Below are 23,101 nucleotides of genomic sequence, written 5' to 3'. Positions count from 1 at the left end.
AAGTGGAGGATAGGAAATGGGTTAAGGACAAAAATTTTCAAGGATGTTTGGCTGCTTGGAAGTGGTTCTGGTCGGGTGCTTTCGTCAATGTCAGTTCTATCAGAGAATGCCACTGTAAATCAACTCATTCATAATGAGAGTGGGTGGTGGAACTCAACCCTTATTGATGAAATTTTCATACCACATGAGGCACATAAAATTAAATCTATTCCTATTTGCGTCCTAATTTGGCAGTTCACAAAAAATGGCTTGTACTCGGTGAAATCTAGATACAACCTTCTCTGCGAGGCTCAGAACAGTGAGGAAGCTTCGTCCTCAGGCATGGAAAGCACCAAGAAGTTCTAGTCAGGTTTGTGGAAATTAAGAATTCCAAATAAAGTCAAATGTTTCATGTGGAGAGCATGCACTGAATCTCTCCCGACTATGTCTAATTTGAGTAGAAGAAAGATCACCAACTGTGCTAGTTGTATCCACTGTAAGTCAAGCGAGGAAACCTCACTCCATGCCCTATGGCACTATCCAATGGTTAAAGAAGTTTGGGATTCAGGTTTGCTTTGCTTCCATCACAATTTTATCCTGTTCATAGCTATGCAGAGTTACTTCATCTCTTTTTTAGCTCAAACTTTGACACTGTGATGTTTGCTATGATAAGTTAGGTACTTTGGACTCGAAGAAATAAGGTAAGAGTGGGGGAAATGATAGTGCCGATCAATAGAGTTGATGAGGAGGCTCAGTAACAGCTCTAGGAATTTCACAAGTCTTGGCCAAACCCAAAGATGAAGGTGAGGAAGACTAAAGCCCTGTGGAAGCCCCCAAATTTTGGCCAAGTTAAATTTTGATGGGGTGATGTTTGAGGAAATTAATGCAGTAGGTATTAGAGTTGTAGCTCGGAATGAAAGGGGTGAGGTCCTAGCAGCGATGACAGAGAGAATTCCTATACCAGAATCTGTGGTGATCCTCGAGACTGGCAACCAAGCGTGTAGTTCAGTTTGCACTTGAAGTGGGCTTCCTCAATGTTGTTTTTGAAGGAGACTTAGAGACATCGATCAAAGCCATCCGAAACCAGACTTCCATGTACTCTTCTTTTGGTCATATTATTAGAGACATTTGGTCTTATGTTAGCTCTTTTCAGAGATTTTCTTTCTCTCATATTTGTAGGCAAAGTAACACATTAGCGGATGCCTTTACTAAGAGAGCTAGGTTGTTTTCACCTTTTCTAGTCTGGATGGAGTCTATCCCACCAGACCTTTATAATTGTTATTTGGCTGACTTTTAAGCATTCCAATAAAGATGGCTTCATTGGCCGGTTTCTCAACAACAAAAAAAAAAAAACTTCCATTGTGTAAAGAGGGGGCTTTGGCTATCAAGATGGCTTAAATCTACTGAAAGAGATGAAGAGTCACACCTCAATCTAGTTGTCTTGGGATTCTTCAAATAAATTATATTTGTAATCTTTATATTTCTCTTGTGTTTTTTATTGTATTGCACCAACAAAAAGTATAACAAAGGATAAAAGTTTGTTATAAAAGCAATTTTTACTAACATTTAATCAAGATTATAAAATACTTATTTTTAAGAGGAATATAAAAGATAATTATACGCTTAAATTAATAGAAATTATTAAATATTTATACGATTTTCTGAAGCAATTGATTCACATCCTTGACTATAATTAAATTTTATAAATATAATAACATATATTAAGTATCAAACTTACCCCACTAACGCTAGCTAGGAACAAGGCACCTGAGGCACCCATGAATGCTCAATCCCCCCCCCCCCCCCCCCTCCTCTCATTGCCATCACTGCATGAAATGGTGTATGTGCATCGTTATGAGATTCATTCTTTATGTGATTTCCATTCTTATAGGATCAATATTCACATCCTTGGACTTGGGACCAACAACACAAACACTCACCATATTTAAATCCAAGCTGCTACCAATCAAATTTGAGTCAACCACCTTGCCGGAATCTGTTTGCAGTAGAGGACGTAAGGTTTGGTTTGTGTGTTTTGAAGCAATATGTGGGATGGATGACAAAGGGAGATTTGATCTTGAGGTTAGACACTCCATTTCACAACCTTAAAAATATCACATTATGAGCAAAATATTGTGCAAGGGTAAAATCACCCATTTCATTAAGTTTAAAATTCCAAAATTGACGTAGGGTGGAATTCCATATCATCATGAAATTTAACTTAAAGTTAAAAGCAAAGTTTCTTATACGAAAAGAAGTGTTACATCTACAACATTGTTTTATAGGAAAGTCGAATGCTTTATTAATCAAATCAGTTCAACAACGATACATCATGGTGAAGAAATTGCTCAATAAAGTAAGGGTTCTCTTCCAACCAAGCAATAAAATTAACAATTCCAATAGCATGTTTTGCTAACAGATGCGCTGGTTTATTACATTGTCTATGGATATGTGAAAATTCCACATGACGAAACAGGCCACACAAGACCTTAATACCTGATACAACTGCTGCCACTGAAGAGGGAGATAAGGTGTTACCACAAAGAGCGTTATATACTGTAAAGGAATCTCCTTCAATGATAAAGTCCTGGATACCAATTTCTCTTGCGAACTGAACTCCTACTTCAACAGCCTTTGCCTCAGTTTCCAATGGCCCCAAACGTGCACTGATCTTCTTACTCAACGCTACTATTACCTGACCACGGCAGTCCCAAATTAAGACACCTACTCCTGCTACTTTCTGGGACTTGAAGACCGTTTCATCCACATTGATTTTATATCTATCCGTCAGTGGGGGTTGTCCAAGTCATTACTTGAACTACTGGAACTGTGGCTGGTTGCTCATTTGCTACATAATACTCCTTGAGGTAGCGAGAAGTCCACTGCACTATGTCACTGCCAGACTTCTTTCTACCCCCATTACGCACTTCATTCCTGTTACCCTATATTGCACATGCAATTATTGCAACCAAAGCCACCTTTGACTCATCATAGGTCCCCTCCAAGATTATATGCCACATTAAATCAAAGCAAGAGTGAAAATTAGCTGTGTCAATACTAAAGTGGATCTTAGTGCAACTCCATAGCTCCCTTACTCTTGGGCAGCTCCAAAATAGATGACCTGATGTCTTGGGTTCTCCATGACACTCACTGCAACGGTCATCTTGTAGCACCTGCCTTCGTACCAAATTCTTCCTTGTTGGTAAAATGCCGCGGCATGCCCTCCATATGAAATGCCGAACCTTATGTGGTGTTGGTATCTGCCATAGTAGCTTCCAGAATTTTTTTAGTTTGGCTATCATCTGAGCTAGAGCCAGAATTGGTAGGCCGAGAGAGAGTCATTGCTAACTTGTATGCGCTACGGACACTAAATAATCCATTTGCACTTTCTATTCATATAAGTTTATCCTCAAGTGCTTGTATACTCAGTGGTATGATTTTAATACACTCTACCTCGTGTGGAAGGAAAAGTGAATCAATCACATGTGCTTTCCATTGAGTATAATCCTATGCAAACAATTCACACACCTTTGTTTCAGCACTAAAGAACAGTCTAGGAGATACTACTTGGTATGTCGATGTAGATGGCAGCCATTTGTCTCCCCATACCCGAATGGATGTCCCCTTACCTACACTCCACCGAATCCCCTGCTTCACCAAATATTGAGCCACCATGATACTCCTCCACGCATAAGATGGATTTGTACCAAGTGAAGCATGTATAAAATCAGTGTGAGGAAAATATCTCACTTTAAAAAGCCGATATAATAAGGAATTCTGCATTGTTTGAAGCCTCCATTCTTGTTTGGCAAGAAGTGCAAGATTGAATTGTTTTAGTTGACGAAAACCCATTCCACCAGCTATCTTAGGTTCACATAGTTTGTCCCAAATAATCCAAGCCATCTTCCTCTCATTTTGTTTTTGACCCCATCGAAAATTGCGAATCAAACTAGTAAATTCATCACATAGAGAGTCGGGTATTTTAAAACAATTCATAGTGTACGTAGGTTGAGCTACGGCCTTAATCAGCACTTCTTTTCCTGCTTTTGACAAGAATTTCTCTTTCCAACTTGCCAATTTTTTACCAAGCTTTTCTTTAATTTCCTTGAAAGAATTCCGTTAATTTCTTCCCACAAGAGACGGTAATCCCAAGTATTTCTCATGTTGTCGAATGACTTGTGCCTCAAATCTATTTTTTATTTCTTCCTTCACTTCTTCCGAAGTGTTACTACTAAAAAACAATGATGTTTTGGCTCTATTCAACTGCTACCCAGATGCCTTCTCATAAACTGCAAGAATTTTTTGTAAAACATTGCACTCTTCAAGTGTGGCCTTGCAAAAAATAATGATGTTGTCTACAAAGAAAATGTGTGAGATTTTGGGTCCATTTCTGCAAATACTTAAACCCTCTATCTCTCTATTATCCAATGCTTTCTTAATTAGGGCCGATAAAGCTTCTGCACATAAGAGAAATAAGTAAGGTGATAAGGGATCTCCTTGTCCTAGCACCTCAAGTCTAACCTTTTTTTCTTTTCCTTTTGGGCCCCTCCTTCTGCTCTAATGTTTCCTCCTTTCCCATTGCCGATCTACTAATTCTAGTCCATGTTCCTTTGATCCGAGCCTTTCTTCCTACGTGGTCCTATTTAAACCCACGTCAGCACTTGATGTTTTCCTTTTCGTCTGTCTTTTTCTACACTTGTTTGCTTTATCAGTTTCCACCCAACCAATATTAAAGCCTGATTGCGTGGAATCCCCATGCTCCATACGTTGCTAAAATAGTGGGATAACCTTTTTATCAGCATATTTATGATCCGTAATAGTTGCATTGTTTTCCATAAATTCCATATCCATCACCTTTCCATCTTTGGCCTCCTTTAATTTACTTCAGGTTGACTTACGTTTGGGCTTTGAGGTCCGAGATTCCCATGGATAGCCTCATCAATTTCCTTTAATGTTTCCATAAAAACCGCCAGAGATTGATTCCCCTTTGATTTCATGGCCTCGCCTAAAACGGCTCTACCTGAAAATTCGTCGCCGGTATGCTCCTTCGTTATCCTCATCGTCTGTGATACCTTTTCCTTGTCCATCACCTTATGATTCCCCCTAACCTTCTATTTTAGTGCTGCACTTTCTTTTTCATACCCTTGGACTTCCACCACTGTCTCTTTCATTGGGTTATATTGGCTAGCTCGAAGCCACGGGCCAAATTGTTGGTCAGTTGGTGATAAGGATCCTCGACTCCTCTGCCATAAACTACAGTCCTTATCATCATGTGTGAGGTGACCACACCAATAACATAGATTAGGTAGCTTTTCATACATAAACGACACCCATCCTTCCTCGTTCTCATCAAATTTAACCTGACGACCCCTAAAGAGTGATTCAGAGACATCAATGGCAACTCTAACTCACAGAAAATTTCCAACTCTTAGTTCAGTAAGGTCTTTTGGCATCGTGACCTCGCTTAATGTGTCACCTAAACTACGAGCCACCTCGCTTGATAGTAAGGAGTATGGCAGATTATGAATCTAAATCCAAAACGAAACCCTATTAAACTGAAGGTCCTCAATAGGAGTATACATATCATATCACTGGAAAACCACCAAGTTTCTGTCGAACGCCCAAGGTTCTCCCATGAGGACCTTTTCAATATCCTCATCAGATTCAAACGTAAAGAGTAGTATATAATCCCCTGCATTGCTGACTTCAAACTTTCTTCTCGTATGCCAGAGAGGCCTGAAGGTTTTTGCCACCGCCTCAATGTTCACAGAGCGGCGAGTAAAAAATTTTGTGGCTAGAGTATACGTCTGAGCTTTCTTATTCCTTAACAAATCAAACTTATTATCCTCCTTACTAGATAATGGCAATTTTTTTCCAATCCTTTGTTAGTTCCTTCATACCAATCCTACTCACTGTATCCCACACCTCACGAAAAAAAAACACCTAGCCCTCCTAGCGACGCTATCACTAGAGGGAACTCACCTTCCTCCTTGTAACAAGGAGGGCAACCACTATGCTACAATATGGAGAGGAGAAGTGATAAGTTATTGTTGGTTTTTATTTGAACCCACTATTGAAATTATTTTTTTGCCCACTAATAACAATCAATAACATGTTATATAAAATTTGTTGTGCACATGTTATGAACATAGCATTTCTTTTCTAATATAGAGTATATATATTACTAATCTCAATGCCACAATTACTTAATAACCCTGTTTAACAAATCTTTCTTCTTTTTTCTCGGTTTGTGAACTGGATATCACACTAAAGCTTTCCCATATTATTTTAAGAAAAGGCTTTACCATATTAATTTTTTTTTCTTGATTTTTTGGTGGAATTTTATCTGTATTCATATGGGATTAAAGATAACCCTTTGGCATCTCAAAGCTAAGTTCCTTAAACTCCTACAACTCCAAAAATATGTTTATAAAACAGGGAAAATTTTTTGCCTATAAATTAGGGAACAATTCAGAACAAATGAATCATTCGTTTCCTTCAAAAGCTCAGTAGAATTTCTCTGTCACCATCTCTCAAAGCACCAAAAAGAACATGAAATTCCCAGAGAAAAATCTCTAATTTCACTTTACAATACAAATAAAAGACCTAATTGATCTGAGCACACTATTCATCAAGGGGCATGCATCCTCACATCAAGTATGGTTGTCAAAGCATATTTACTTGGCGGACATCATAGGGAAGGCTTATGAATTAGCGATTCGAAAAGGGAATATAGTGATCATTAAATTATATTTTCATTTTAACCAGATATGAACTATTTTATAATTCATTATATTGGAGTGAGGGAATTTAAACCTTGATAACTCCGCTGTAAACACCCGGAGATGTTTACCAAATGAACTATATATATATATATATATATATATATATATATATATATATATATATATATATATATATATCTTTTGAGAAATCAACTTTAATAAGATACAAAAGTTAGTGCAAATAACCTACTGCTGAATTTCTTAACATCATATATTCAAGTTAGGCCAAAAAACATAAATACCTCCATGGAATTTGGATTAGTTGCAAACTGATCTTTCGGGATTTCAATTTTTCCTTATGGCTCATTAAAGTTTACTTATTCGTAAAATTGACCTTTAGACTAACTTTTGTTTGCTCTTAGTGGTGGAAAAGAATCAACTGATTTGCTTTAAAGGAAACACACATAATAATAAAATAAAATACAATATAATGAATATGCTTTCTTTTTGTGAAGTTTTTTACATAATTTACAATTTTAATTAGTATCTAAATAAATAGCTTTTAATTTTTTAAATTGGTCTCAAATATTATATATTCACATGGTATGTGTAAATATTGTATCATAGATAAATTTTGCCCCACCCTCCTCCCCCTGCCAACTCAAATCCTTGCTCCGGCATTGCCTAGGTGTAGTGTTTCTAGCCATCACCGCCAAAGGATCAATGTCTAGAGATTGACATCTTTGCCTAAACTCTTGCAACCTTAAAAATTGAAATCTTCTTCTTGATGAGCAAAGCTTGAGTCTAGGGTCTCAAGTGATCAAAACTCATTACATATAGCAAAAAGTGGACCTTACAATTAGCAAAATCACCATGTCACTAGATCCAAGTGAAGTCCGTCCTTAATTTAACGGGGATCGTGCGAAAAGGAATTCCAACTCAAACCCACTAATTCCACCCAACACTTCTTACTACATTGGCACTAATAATGCATGAGAGTCACCGACTGCAGCACTTTCCAAGCACTTGAAATCAACTCTTCACTCTAAAAAATGAGGACCCACTAAGCACCTAGAATTTGGAAATTTGTGGACTTATCTTTGATTGTAAAAGGGCAATACTACAAACATAAGAAATTTTAAAATATTTTTCAATAGTTGAATAAACAATCTTTTACTTGTTCTTACTCGGATTACTACTAACATTATTTTTTTTAAGCTACTATTAACAATTTGTTTTTAAGAACAAGGATTACTACTAACATTATTTTTTTTAAGCTACTATTAACAATTTGCCATCTTAGCGTGTGTGAAACTTTTTATAAAATATTTTTGTATCTATAAACTTTCTCTTGTAAAACGATTTATTTAGTTAGAATATTAACTTCAATGTTCCAAATATTAACTTCAATGTTCCAAATATTCACCTATATTTAGTAACCGACCCTTTTTCCACTTGCCAACCCAACTCAGTCAATATTCTTCAATTCAAAACAACTCTTTTTTTCTCTATTCTCTCCATTCCCTCCAAAATGAGCAGAAGAGATGCACCCACCTCTCCCTCCAATGATAAGGATCAATCATCCACCATCACCCAAGAATTCAGTCAACCCATCAGGAGCAACACCGAAGCTTTGTATCTCATCGAGTCCACCCTTTCCCGGCCCCCGAACTCCGAGGCTGCCCGCGCCTCTGTACTCTCTAAATTAGCCGAACATGACCCTGATTCTGTCCGTGAAGCCATTAGCTACGCACGCCAGACTGTCTTCGTGGACGAAGAAAACGCCACCGACCCTGTCGAAGGAGATGACTCAGACTTTCCCAAAGAGTATCAAATTGAAATCCTCAGAAAGCGACGCAGAACCCTCAAAGCGCAAAGGGAGAATCTCATCTTTGATAAATATTTGGTAAACACAAAGATTAAGATTCAAGAACGACAAGGCAGAAAGAAAGAGATTGAAGAGAGAGCTATTACAGCTTGGAAGAACTTCGAAACACCAGACTATGATAAAAGAAAGCTCAAGAAACATGAGTTGAAAGTTGTCGACACGGTAACTACACGAGTCAAGGCTTATTGGAAAGACTCCATGAGTATGGAGCTAAAGAAAGAGTTGTTGAGGATTCGAATTGAAGACCTTATACTGCATTTAGATAAGATTATTAAATCATCGAACCTCGTAGAAACGGTGATGGACACGGTGGAGTATGTGAAGGTTGCAAAGAAGTGGAAGTTTTCAATGTGTTGTTGTTGCGGCCTGAGGTTTTTTGATGCCAAATCGAATGTGGAGCATCTAAAGCGTGCCCATTTAGGGACTTTATCTAAGAAGTTACAATCCATCACGCAAGAAGTATTTGATTTGGACCACAACGCCATTGAATTCGGCGAAAGGAGACCCGCCAAGAAAACAACGGAAGAAGATATGTCAAGAAAAGTGTTTGAGTTCTTGGATTATCTCAACAATTCATACGGGCTACAGAGTGTTTCAAACGATGAGGCTATAGGCGTGCCTTGTGTTGCAAATTATGAAAAGATTGTTTTCAATGAGGACTTCTCTTGTGTAGTCTTTGACAAGAGAATGTTGAGGGGAGAGCTTGTAGTGCCGAATGATGGAGCTGCTGTTACTTCTAGTTTTGCTGAAGAAATCAAAATAAATGATGAAGAAATCGTATCAAAAGATGCTATTGTGGATTGGTTATTGAAGGGTGGTACTAGTATTGGGGAGCAATTAAAGCAATGGGCAAATTTTAGAGAAACCAGTAAAAGTCAAGCGATGAAGTTTTTCAAGATTTATCGTGCTGAATTTCACCTGATACAGAGCATTTGTAAGAAAAAATTTGAGTGTTTGAGAGACCTTATGCTGTGGCAGAATTTAGAGAGAATATGTGTTAAAGAAGATAAGAGAAGAGAAGAGTTTGTAGGGTACAAACCATTGAGTTACGAGTCTCTCTTATTAGAGAGACAGAGGGAGATTAAGAGCACAAATGGTTATAATTTTGAGTCAGATATGATATTTGATATTTTGGGAGAAGAACAAGTTGAGGACAATGAAATAAGATTGGTGATCACAAATCAGATTAATATGATGGCTGAAAAGGTATGCTATAGCCAAATTAATGAACATGTGAAATTTTCCAAGAAGTTTGTTGTAATATTAAATATGTTGCTTGATGAACTGTTATATTCAATAGGATGATAAAATCTCAGTTGTTTGTTGTTGCAGCTTTGCAAATTTGATGCTATTATCAGGACGGCTACCATTGCAATGCAGCAGACTGGGAAGAAAATCGAGTCAGTAACTGCTTATGACTACCGATTATATATGGTGCCCCTGCTGAAGTCATTCATGCGGGTTTGTGTTGGATTCTCTTTGCTGTTTTGTTGAAAGTTTTGAAAGTTTTTATAAAGTTACTTTCTTGCCTGTCTATGATTTTATGCTTTTGAAATAATATTTTTTTTTGATAGGCACACCTGGAGGATCTGGCTTACAAAGATGCTGAAGAGAAGTCTAAGGCTGCAACAGAAGCATTGTTGTCAGAACTTGATCTTAGTGACAAGAAGGGCCCTGACAAAGGAGGTGGTAGGGCAAGACAAAGACAGGGAAAATCCAAGGATAAAAAGAAGAAAAAGGATCACAGAAAGGCAAAGGAACTAAAGGTCTTAGTTATTGTTCTGTTTCTTTTTTATGGTAGTTACAGTTGTCTAATGCTCAAGGTGTAAATTCACCGGAATAAATACATAATGGGCAGGAACTAAAAGTGGTACACATGTTAAACATTAACATAAGATGACAAATTAAAAAAAAATATACTTGAATTGAATGCTTAAGTCTTAAGAAAAGGATGAACTAGAGTTAAAAGGCAAAACAAAACCAGAAGAGTGTAAAAGAAAAGGGAATTTAAGAGGAATCCAAGTTAGGAAAATGAGGATCAAGTTTAGTAGAATTGTAGTATTTAAGGATCTGAACTGTGAAAGAGTAAGAAAATGAGCAGTCTAATACATTTGAGATACAACAGACATTGAATGCAGGCACTTACTGAAAGAGATTGTCAGAACAGCTAGTCAATTGCACATAAACTTTGCAGAGAAGTGTAACAACATTTAATATCATTTTTTGTTAATAAGGAATGGAATAATTTGATATGACTAGTAAATTAAGAAACCAGAGACAAGAATGCAGCTAATATCATACCTTTTTGAAATAAAACGAAAGAGAGATATAAGATCTGCAGAGAGTTCCTAGTTCCCACAAAGTATAGGGACTCTATCATGCAAACTAATGTCTCCAAAAAATGCAATTTGCTTATTGTAGGCAATTGGATGTGGCAAGGAGCAGCAGGAAAGTGTGGTGCAAATGTAAGTCTTTGTTTTTGTTCATACTTGCACATTTGCATGGACTAAAACACATGTAAATTGTGTAAATTTGTAGTCGTATGTGAATAAAGGTCATTGTGTGTTCACCTGTGCTGTGCTTCAGTTTCTTTACGGCTGCACAAGGCAGAGATGATCCTCCTAATCCTGAGATTGTTGGTCTCGTACCCATTGTTGAGTTGGAGCAAGAGGAATGGAAACTTATGCTTGAACAGGAGAGGGAGCAAAGAATGCTTGAAGAGCATTTGCAGTACCAGAGGCAGATTGAGAATGATGCCAAACAAAAGCACCTTGCTGAGCTAAATAAAGCTGGAAGCAGTGCAGGAAATATGGAAAAAATATGCCTTAGGCGCATCAACTTTGATGAATTTAACTGGAAATATTTTTATCAAGCTCAGGGTGTCAAATCAGATGAGAAATGAAGCAAATTTGAAGAGTAGCACCCCAGAGAACTTATCTGTCTAGACCCAATTAGAAGTAATAAATTGTCTTGAATGAAACACCATCAATATTTGAAGAAAGGATCTTGATGCATGTAATTAATCTTAGTTGGCATTGTCCCCTTTAAATCTTAGTTTGCATCCTGTTCAGTGCTCTAACACCCTTGCAACTGGCAGCAGACACTAAAGAGAATACAGGCATTGAAGTTCAATTTTTTTTTCCACAGAGGTACAATGAGCTTGCTATAATATGCTATTCCTACTTGTTTGTGGGTCAATAAATAATGCATCATTATACAAAAGAAATTTATATAAGAATAATTACTATCAAAAAAGAAAAAACAATTGATTTGAAATATGACAGTGGTCCTCATGTTGATTTAGTAGGGACCTTTTTGATATAAATATCATAAGGACCAAAATAAAACATTTCAAAGGATAGAAATCATTTTGAAACTTGGGACAAAGGTTGAGGACTATTTGTGCACTTAACCTTAAGAATGATATGAGATGTATGAAATGAACAACAATAAGGTACTGATATTAAACAGAGAAAGAAATATTTAGTACTCATTATAACCTGAATGGTTTTTATTGTTCCTTTCCCCCCTAATCAACCCTTTTTTTTTAGTAGTCCCAATCCTTATTCCGTCAACAAATCTAGCACTTAACACGTAAAATAAAGCAAACAAGAAAAAAAAAATGGAACATCCTAGTTTATTAATAATGACGTTAGCCATGGAGAAATAAAGTTGCAAAAGTCCCTTATCTTTGAATAATACTTCTATCTAAAAAAATTTATTTCTATTGAAAGTATGATATAGAAATATCACTTCCTCGGCCTTATCCTTAAGTTCCTTTTCCTCTTGATTCTAAAATAAATAAATAAAGGTTCCTATTGCTCTTGGTCATAACAATCTTTGCCATGTGCAGAAGGAAAGGAACTAAAGAACAACACAGATGAAAAAACATAGAATTTAAAGTATGCAGAAATTGGGAGTACATAATGATGTGTACATGCAATGATGTATAGAATAAAGGCAGAAAAGATTTTATACGGTATTGCTCCCTATATTTGGATCCTCTGCCACTATGAAAAAATATGTGCAAGTATTGTTGTTGCAACAAAAATGAGAGCAAGTGAGAACAAATTGGTCACTGACACAGTTTTTATTTATTTATTTTAGTTCATCTGAGTATGGATATATGATTCAATGAATCAAATGCCGATACGTAAAATTACCAAATTTATTCAGAACTAGCAGGATCCAATTGAAATCAAATCATTTTTTTTTTTTTTTTATATATAAGTAATGAGAAAACTTTATTAGAATATCAAAAAAAGTGTTGCCCAAGTATGCAGGAAGAATATAGTGGGAACAAGAAACAGTCAAACACAAATTACAAGCATCCATCAAAGAAAAATCTGAAAAAATAGAATGACCGCCTACTACAGACAACCAATCCAATAAGGTTTTGAAGACGAAAAGTTTAAGATCAGGAATTGTCCTTTCAGAATCCTCTAAATGAATATACCACAAATCTAATAGAAATAAAGTGACCTTGCTACTTTGATCAATTCAGTTAAGGTGCAACTAAGAAAAAATGCAATTGGATAACATGACATGACTATATGGTGAAAAAACTCTCTCCTAAATGTTGAGTAGCTTTGTGCCCAAATCTAATCTCTATTGATTTTAAAGTTGGATGTGGAAAGTATATTCTTTTGGTTCCAACAGTCAATCTACATTAACAAGCAATTGAAAATTATGATAAAATAGGAAATTAACATATAAAGCAAAATTAATTAAACAGGGGACTAAATGGAATATTTTGCTCGAAAAGCAGTATAGATCATGACCATCAGCGGTGAGTTTTGATCAACCTTTCAAGTCACCAAATTTCATGTGGTTCCATCACTAACTCTGTTGATTTTAACTAGTTATGTTATTTTTCAAAATTCTAGTTGTTATATATATAGTAAGATAGACTTCTACTACAGAGCAAAGCAGTAGGGAATTGACTTTTGCTGCCAAACCCGAAAAAGTTATCATATATTAAATTAAAAAATTTTAAAAAATAATAATAAATAAATAATAAATAATAAAAAAAACCGAAGACTTGCCTTTGCTGACCATAAATTAAGCCACGCAATGCTGATGTGGCAAGCCACTGACGGAGGTGGGCGACTGCGGAGGTTGTCGGAGGTGGGTCTGGGTGACTATGATTGGATTTGCAGTTCAAAATTGATCAAACTTGGGAAGATGAATTTTCGTGGGAGTGTTTTTATATTGATTGATCCAAATCCCACAAGGATAGGCAAATTTTAGTGGGAGAGTTTTGGAATTGTGGCGGGAGTCCGCCAAAAATATATAATTTTTTAATTTATTTTTAAAAGATTAAAAAACCTTTTTTTTTCTTAGATAAATTAAAAAAAACCCTATTTTTAATTAAGAATTTTTTTTTTTTTTTTTTTTACATTCTCACTTTTCAAAACATCCTCAATCTCATTCCTATAAAAAAATAAAAAAATAAAAAAATAAAAAATAAAAAAGCATCATATTAAATTATCTATTTTACATTATATTTAATTAATATATCAATTTTCGAATTTTCTAATTATTTTTCTTTCTTTACACGTAACAACTACTATACACCCTTTTCCTCTTTACATATAACAACTACTATACACCATCTTCCTTTATCATCGGAATACATAAAAAAAAAAAAAAAAAAAAAAAAACCAATACAATATGAATCATTCTATCAAAAAAAATAGTATCAATTAAAATTTACATAATTACTGTAGCAAATTTATAAATTTACACAATTATGCATGCATTAAGGTATGTCATTTTTAAGCAAAATTTGTAAATTTTACATATTTTTATATTATACACTCATAGCCTCATAGGCCCACTAATGCGAGTGCTCATAGGGATTTTTTTAGATGCATTTATAAGACTGCTTCAAAAAATATATATATATATATATTTTTTTTTTTTGAGAAACAGTAGGATTCATCGTAATAATGGCTACAATAAAGTATAAATTTATTTTAGTAACATTTTCTAAAATCATTGCAATATCACTATATATATTAAATTCTTATTCAAAATGTAATATAATTTAAACTATAATTTTCATATGATTCCAAAAAAAAACTATAATTTTCATACATATGTTAATTAGTTGTAACATTTTTATCAACTTCTCTCTCCTAGATTTAAGGGATAGTAGACTTTATTAATGAGCACTAAATTCAAGTCACTCTTGTCAAAGAGGCAGAGAGATATTGAGAGGAAAAATGGTGATTGTTAAGTTATGGTTTTTCACATAACATTTATGTTAGCTTTATTCCATAACAAAAAATTTGTAATTACATTAATTTATTTCCTTATATTTTGTGGGATTTATGATATTCATAATAAAGACATTTAAGATTCAAACCCTCCTCTTCTAACTCTTGAATTATATTTAAAAAATTTATAAAAAATAATAAGGCCTATATCCCAAAATACTCAAAATCAACCTAAAACACCCTAAGTTAATTAAATCTACATACCGAAAACCAAAAACAAATACATCTTATGCAACAACCTCTCAAATGCCAAAATAACCATATCAATTAAAAAATTTGAGCTTCTTAAATGCAAAAAAAGTAAACAAAATTGCTAAAACCACAACTTGCCCACATGGTAAACTGTGAGTGGTAGGGTAAAAGCGATGGGTCTATGTAAATTTATAATTTCACCACTCAAAACTTACTATGTGAACAAGTTTTGGTAAAACTGTGTCAAAAGTTGTGGTATTTGCATTACTCAAAAGTAAAACCCATATCAAGAATGTTGGTATGACATCAAATATTTTTCTTCTCGTCCCTCTTTCTCATAGTTTTTTTTTTTGAAATGTGCCATTAGATTAAGTTAGGATTTAGTTAGTATTTTTGAAACTATATAGTTTAATTTATTATTTATACGAATATCCTTAATTTTTCCTTGAAATTAATCATCTTTAAAACACAAAATATAAAAGTTAAACTAAATGTACTGCATTAGTTTATCCCTCAATTTGGCTTTTGTGGGTTTTAGTTAGCTTATTTGACAAAGTCTCTCATTGAATAAAAATCTAAAGTTCAATTAGTCTGATGATAAAGAATAATCATTGATCTCCGTTAGATTGAAAAAATGCACTATCCTTTTAAATGTGGTCAAGGAATTCGATATGGCATAAGGCCTTCATTGAGATTGGTTAAACTCCTTTTTCCGCATTTGGGCCTTTGCTCTTCATGTCATATATATAGATTGGGCTCCCTCACTTTAACTTTCTTCATAAAATCAATTAGCTAGATTCAAACCACTCTTCCCCCTATTCTCGATTCCCCTCCAAAATGAAGACCAAGAAGAAACGCAATGCACGTGCACCCCCATCACTCTCCAATGTTGACGATCAATCACCCGCCATCACCAAAGAAGTGGAAGACGCCATGAAAGAACACCAAAATGGAAACTACACCAAAGCCTTGAAACTTGTCGAGGCCACTCTGTCCCGCCACCCAAGATCCGCTCTTGCTCTCGCTGCCCTCAGCTTCTGTCACTTGAAATTCGTGTTTTTAGCCAAACACTCCACCACTCCCGTCTTATCTAAAGACGGTCTCATCCAACTCGCCGAAACTTTCAATCACGTCACAGAAGCCGTGGACTTATCCAAGCGAGCCGTGCACTTATGCCCCAACTCCCTCGCCTGCTGGTTCTTTCATGCCAACGCACTCTACAAGTTAACTGAATATGACGCCAATGCCGGCTATGAACCTGTGATAGAAGCTTGCGATGCTGGTTTAGCCATCGAATTTGGCCCAGAAGATTTGGCCACAGACCCCCGAATTGAAGAATTCAGAGCGTATCTCAGACTCTTCAAACTACAAAGCAAGTATCTCATAGACACTAAATACTTGGAAAATTTAAAGAGTGAGATTCAAGAACTACAAGAACGAAAGGAAGAGATCGAAAGGAGAGCTATAACAGCGAGTATGAAGTTCGAAACGCCGGAATTGATGCCTTTGCCAGAAAACAAAAGAAAGATCAAGAACCTCAAGAAAGTAGCCGTGTTGGATGTCGACACGGTGGAGAGACGAGTCAAGACTTACTGGAATGACACAATGACTACGGAGAAAAAGAAGGAATTGTTGAGGATTCGAATCAGAGACTTTAAAAACCATTTTGCTGAGAACAAATTGGCCATGGAGGTGATTAAACAGGCGGTGGAGTACGCGACGGGGGCGAAGAATTGGAAGTTTTCGTGTGACGCAGAGTGTTTTTGGTGCGGAGAGAGGTTTTTCGATGCCGAATTGACTGCGGATCATATGAATAGTGTGCATTTAGGTACTTTTACCGATGAATTAGATTCAGTCCGTCCAGAATTTTTATTTGATTCAGTCTGGGACACTGTTGAATCAGGAAAATGGAAACCCGTGAACGTGGTCGAAGCTAAGAAAATGTTGGAAGATTTGTCAAGAAACGAGGGTGGAGATAAAGATTTCATGAAACAAAAGTGGCCTTATTGCGACGATAGACGGCGTGAAGAGATCATTAACAAAATTCGAGCAGTGTTACGCCTGTTCGTGGGTATAAAATGTTTTTGTTCTAGTCATTTTTCCGCGTTGATGAACTTGATATTGGAAATGCTGAAGAAGCAAGTCCCGGAACAGTTGCTTATGGAATATGGGATAAACAAAACCCTGCTCTCAGTGTGCTTTCTTGACATCTCTGAGCTTAATCTTGTGTTCGAGTTCTTGGGTAATCTTGCCAATATTTGCGGGTTACAGAGGCTCGTCTTGAGTCTTGGGACGGAGCAGGCAATAGGTGAGCATAGTGTTGCCAATAATGAGAAGATTGTTTTCAATGAGGACTTCTCTTGTGTAGTTTTTGACAAGAGAATGTTGCGTGGAGAGCTTATGGTGCCGAATGATGGAGCTGCTGTTTCTTCTAGTGCTGATGATGAAATCGAATTAAATGATGATGAATATACAGATGCTATTTTGGATTGGTTATTGAAGGGAGGTACTAATATTGGGGAGCAATTAAAGCAGTGGACAAATTTGAGAGAAGCTAGTAGAAGTCAAGGGAAAGAGCTTTCCAAGATCTATGAGGCTGAATTTCACCGGATGCTGAACATTTGTGAGAAAAAAGTACAATATTTGAGAGACATTAAGGTATGGCAGAATTTGGAGAGTATATGTGTTAAAGAAGATAAGAGAGGAGAAGAGTTTGGGTACGAACCATTGAGCTACAAGTATCTCTTGTCAAATCAGAGACAGATTGCAAGCACAAATGGTAATATTTTCGAGTTGGATATCTTATGGAATATTTTGAGAGAAGATCATGTGGACAATGAAATAAAATTGTGGATTAAGAAGCAGATTGATGAGATGGTTGCAAAGGTATGATACAGCCAAATTTATGAACCTGTCAAAATTTTCCTAGTTGTGTGTGATATTAAAGATGATGCTTGATGGACTTCTATAGGATTGAATCTTAGTATTTTTGTTGTTGCAGCTTTACAAATTGGATGTTATAATCAGGACAACTACAATTAACATGCAGCAGACAGGGAGGAAACTTATTGCGGTAACTGGTTATGACTACCGATCAATTTTGGTGCCCCTGCTGAAGTCAGTCATGCGGGTTTGTGTTGGATTTTCCTTGCTGTTTTGTTGAAGGTTTTCATATGTTTGTTCTTACCCATCTATGATTTGATGTTTTCGGTGTACTATTCCCCTTTTATAGAAGCAACTGGAAGATCTGGCCAACGAAGATGCAGAAAAGAAGTATGAGGCTGTAAAAAAAGCATTCTTATCAGAACTTGATCATCTTGATAAAAAGAAAAAGACTGACAAAGGAGGTGGTAATGCAAGACAAGGACAGGGAAATTCCCAGGAAAAAAATAAGAAAAAGGATAAAAGAAAGTCAAAGAAATAAAAGGTCTTGTGTTCTGCTCATTGTTCTGTTTTCTTTTTATGGTAGTCACTGTTGTCTAAAGCTACACATTTATAAATTTACCAGAAAAAAATGAAGACGGGCACAAACTAAAAGTGGGTAAATAAGAGCATCTAACATGTTAAATATTAGTATAAGATGGCAGAATTTGGACAAATTTACTTGAATTAGATGCTAAAGACTTAAGATATGGGGGAGCTAGAGATCATTCAAGGTGAAACAAAACTGGAAGATAGATTAAATGAAATGGGTATTTTAAAGGTAGCCAAGTTAGGAAAATGTGGATCAAATTTACTAGAATAATAGTTTTTAAGGATCCGGACTCTGAAATAATAATAAATTGGGCAATCTAATACATATGATATACAACAGATTTTGAACACTCGCACTTACTGAAACAGATTATCACAGCAGTTAGTTAATTGGATATAAACTTTGCATTTTCTCAGAAAGAAAGAAAGATATAAGATCTGCAGAGTGGTCCTAGTTTCCACAATATATAGAAAATCTATCATGCAAAATAATGTCCTAAAAATACACAATTTGCTTATTGTAGGCAACTGGAGGTAACAAGGAGCAGCAGGAAAATGTTTAGCAAATGTAAGTCTTAGGCTTAAATAAAGCTCAATGTGTTTTCACCTGTGTTGTGCTTCAGTTCCTTCCCTGAAGCACATGGCGGAGAAATTCCTCCCTGTAGCCACTGATGAATTGGGGCAAGACAAATGGAAACTTTTGCCTGTGGAATGTGGAGGAGAAAGATCAAAGAATGCTTGATGAGTATTTGGAGTACCAGAGGCAGATTGAGAAATGGGACCAAACAAACCCCTCAGCATTTGTGTACTTTGAAACATTCAATGCAAATGCAGTAATCAAAACTGGAAACTGATCCTCATTTTAATAGATTCATTTCATGTTTTAGAATAGATATTACAAAAGCTAATGGTATAATACTTCTTTGTCAGAGATCTCAATTTGCATTACCAGAGAAGATCAGTTTTAATTTTGGTTTGAAAATTTTATGTTATTCTTTGTACTATGTACGCTGATAATTACATTTAACCAAAATCTAGGTGGCAGTGTTTTTTTTCATCAATCACATTTTTTGCACCGGCCATGATTATATTTTGTAAATACGTTATAGGCAATCAAATATTTCATTTTCTGTTGTTTATAACGATTTTTCACTTAATAAAGTTTGAGATTTTAAGTGATCAAAATTTATACCTGAAACTTTTAGTAGGCACTGATGCCATCTTCTCTTTTCTCAACATGCTCACTGTTGTAATCCTCGCTTGATCAAGCTCAAAGATTTCCTATTGGAGTAATGTTTGTGGAAAATGCCATGGAAAAGAAAAATTCATGAAAGGTTGAAGGTCTTATTATGGAGAATTGTTGTGGGGGCTTTACTTTCAAGTGTTGATTAGTGGATATTAGCTGCTGTTGTTGTGATTTGGAATATGAGACAGAGGTCCATTTGTTTCAGAAGTATAGCGTAGCCAAGTTATCATAGTTTGGTACCAAGTGGAGATTGAAATGCTACCTCTTTGTTTTGCAAGTCTAGATTGATTGTAATGCTTATCATTTTCTTGCTACCCTTCATCCCTGACTTCATCATTTTCTTATGATCACTCTCTTCAGTTGCCCTCTATGCCTTTTAGTTTCTATGGCCTTAAGTAAGCCCATTAGCTATCTTCATAAGAAGTGCCCAAAATTTTCCCAAAGCCTTTGAGTTTTCTCATAGTCTATTCTAAGGTGTTTAATTCGCCCATGGTAGTACTACCCAACTCTTCCCCTGTGTGTGGGGCTAGTAATGGGCTAATTGACTACCTTATAGTTATGATAAAAAATTGTGTTCTTAGACTTTCTCTAATTTTTAAGCTACTAACATAAGCTCACATTAACACAAGGGAAAGAGGATGAAGCAATAAAAAGGGGAAGAAATTAAGGTAATCGATCCAATCATGTGACTATCTTTACAATACAAAACAATTGTATTGTATTGAAGGTCTGACTATTGGCGCATTTTGTTTTTAAGGTGAAGTTTGGATAGCGTTTTCAATGCTTGCGTTGCACATTTGTGTCTGTCAGTGGGTCTCGTGCACTGTTCACAGGACTCACAAACCTCTTTTTTCAGCCAAACTTTCATTAAAAAGGGTTCTCACGGCATTATTCACACATTTAAAAATTATTTTGCTACAATATTTTCAGCTTTCAGTAATAAGCGGTATCCAAACAGACCCTAAATACTTAAAAATATACACATTAATATGTTGCTAATCGTGCAACTTGCACCCCTCCCCTCTTGTCTTTTCTTCAAACTTCTAAAAGTATTGTTAATAAACTCCTATCATATATAAATGCAACAATCTCTACTCGTAGTATATAAAAGCAAAATGCCCATTATACAAAATATCCCATGGCTCAATACTAAAGAGCGAATCATTTAATTTGTTCCTTCACACAATAAAAAAGTGATATAATAATAAGAAGACATTATATAAACACACAGAAAAGTGGGCAATTTTTCTTGTCACGTTATGAAACACCTAGACAGAAGAGTATAGACTATAGAACCCGTTAAAATCAAGTTAAGCTATTTTCTTTCCTGAATATAAAGGATATAGAGTCAGATAGTCTTGGAGATTCACAGTAGCCATGGTGAATATTATAAAAATAAAATAAAAATAAAAAACAAAAAATCAGTCCTCCATTATTCCGTATTGTAGAAAAGATATAATGTTACTGCTCAGTAGCAGAGTCAAAATTTTAGTGCAAAGGAGGCAAGAATAAAAGAAAATATTAAGAAAATAACCTCTATATATATATATTGATATTAAAGATATAATAAATAAACAATTGTAAACAACTCCATCTTCAAACTTAATTTCTATCATTAGGATTGTAATTAGATATTTTTTTAGTGTGTGTTTGGATAGCATGTCTTGCACGTTATCGAGTGCGGTTGCGTTTTTCTGTAGGTCCTATGCACTGTTCACGGGACCTACAAGTACAGATTTTAGCAAATTTTTCTTTAAAACTAGGTCTTATGGCACTATTCACATAGGAGTATTTAAAAATTATTTTGCTACAGTATTTTTAATTTTCATTAATAAATCGGTATCCAAATAGACCCTTAATGAATTTTAAAATCTACTTAATAATCTCAATTAACTACAAATATACTTTTCATATAGTAAAAAAATAAATAAAAACTAAATTAGCCAATTTATAACTAATAACCATCAAAGTAAAATATTAATCTAAATGCATAAAATTTATACATCCAATTTGATTCCTTCAAATAAATCAAGCTAAAGGTATTTAGACTTCAAAGTATAACAATATACATGTAAAGTTGTATAATCTCAGTGCCTTGAAAGCTTTTAACAAATCTGTAGGAATCAACATTTCTTTCTATGTTCTTCTCAATGGTGAAAAACTACAATGAGAGTAGTACAAGTGGTGTGGTAAAAACGTGTAACAGTGGCTAAAGTCTAATAACATTTCCATCAGGTGTTCTATAAATATATCATTTTGATACATTAAAAAACTTACTTTATTATTTTAACACACCATTTTACAATTTACTATTCATTACATCTTCTATTTTTCAATTCTATACATTAAAATAATATTTAAAAATATTTAAAAAAAAACCATCAAGATAAAAAAAAAATACAAAATGAAAACCCACTACCATACACAAACACGAGCACAGAACTATAACAAACCCACCACTATACACAAGCACAACCCGCCACCACCAACCATAGGTACAACCTACCACCACAACCCAATACTACTTAAAAAAAATCCCCAAAATCAACACAAAACTCTCAAAAAAAAGAGAAAAAGAAATGAAGAAATGAGTCAACTCCATTTATACAACCCAAATCACATGGAATCAACCCAACTCCACCACCACCCACAATCACATGGAATCCACAACCTAATAAAAAACAATCCAAACTTACATGCGATCCCCACCAATTAACCTCAACGGTGAGGCCGAACTCCACAGCGACGGCGAATCTCAATGGCTACGGTTTAGGCAGAGAAAAAAGAAGAAAGAGAGAGAGTGTGACAAAAAAAGAAAAAAAAAAAAAAAAGAAGAAAAGAGAGGTGCAGAGAAAGTGACAGAAAATAAAAAAGAAAATAAAAAGAGAGAGAGAGGTAAAGATTCTGGAGAAGAAAGAAGAAGAAAAAAGGAAGAGAGAGAAGAAAGAAAGTCATAGAGGAAGAGAGAGAAAATGTATAATTTTTTTTAAGCATTTTTGTTCGTACCGTTCCAAAAATGAAACGGTAGTGTTCATGTGTGCCAAATGTTATAGCATTTAAAACATTTCATTGGAGAAGTTTTTTGGTATTTGGTATATGCCAAATGCCAAATATAGAATATTTGGCACACCTAATGAGAATGCTCTAATAAAGTGAAAGTATGGTGATTATTTTTTAGGTACCAAAACTGTTTTTTTTTTTTTTTAAATAGAAGAATGGCCAAGCTGGTTTTAAATGGGACACACTTTGTTTCCAATGTAATTGAAGTCAGGAGTGGTTATGGTGAGAATTTTTTTTTTCCTTGTGCCAGAAGGGG

General features: G+C 35.2%; 1 protein-coding gene across 1 annotated transcript; it reads left to right on the top strand.

The window, feature by feature from the left end:
• The first annotated feature begins 15,902 nt into the window (after positions 1-15,902).
• LOC142634766 (uncharacterized) lies at positions 15,903-19,281 on the top strand. The gene is made up of 4 exons (XM_075809032.1): positions 15,903-17,951; positions 18,067-18,195; positions 18,298-18,415; positions 19,163-19,281. Exons 1-4 carry the CDS (start codon positions 15,903-15,905, stop codon positions 19,279-19,281), a joined length of 2,415 nt encoding a protein of 804 aa, XP_075665147.1.
• The last annotated feature ends 3,820 nt before the right edge of the window (positions 19,282-23,101 follow it).

Source organism: Castanea sativa, chromosome 5, assembly GCF_040712315.1.
Source record: "Castanea sativa cultivar Marrone di Chiusa Pesio chromosome 5, ASM4071231v1".
Lineage (NCBI taxonomy): Eukaryota > Viridiplantae > Streptophyta > Magnoliopsida > Fagales > Fagaceae > Castanea > Castanea sativa.
Note: the sequence above shows the minus strand (reverse complement) of the source record. Positions and strands in the feature narration are given on the sequence as shown.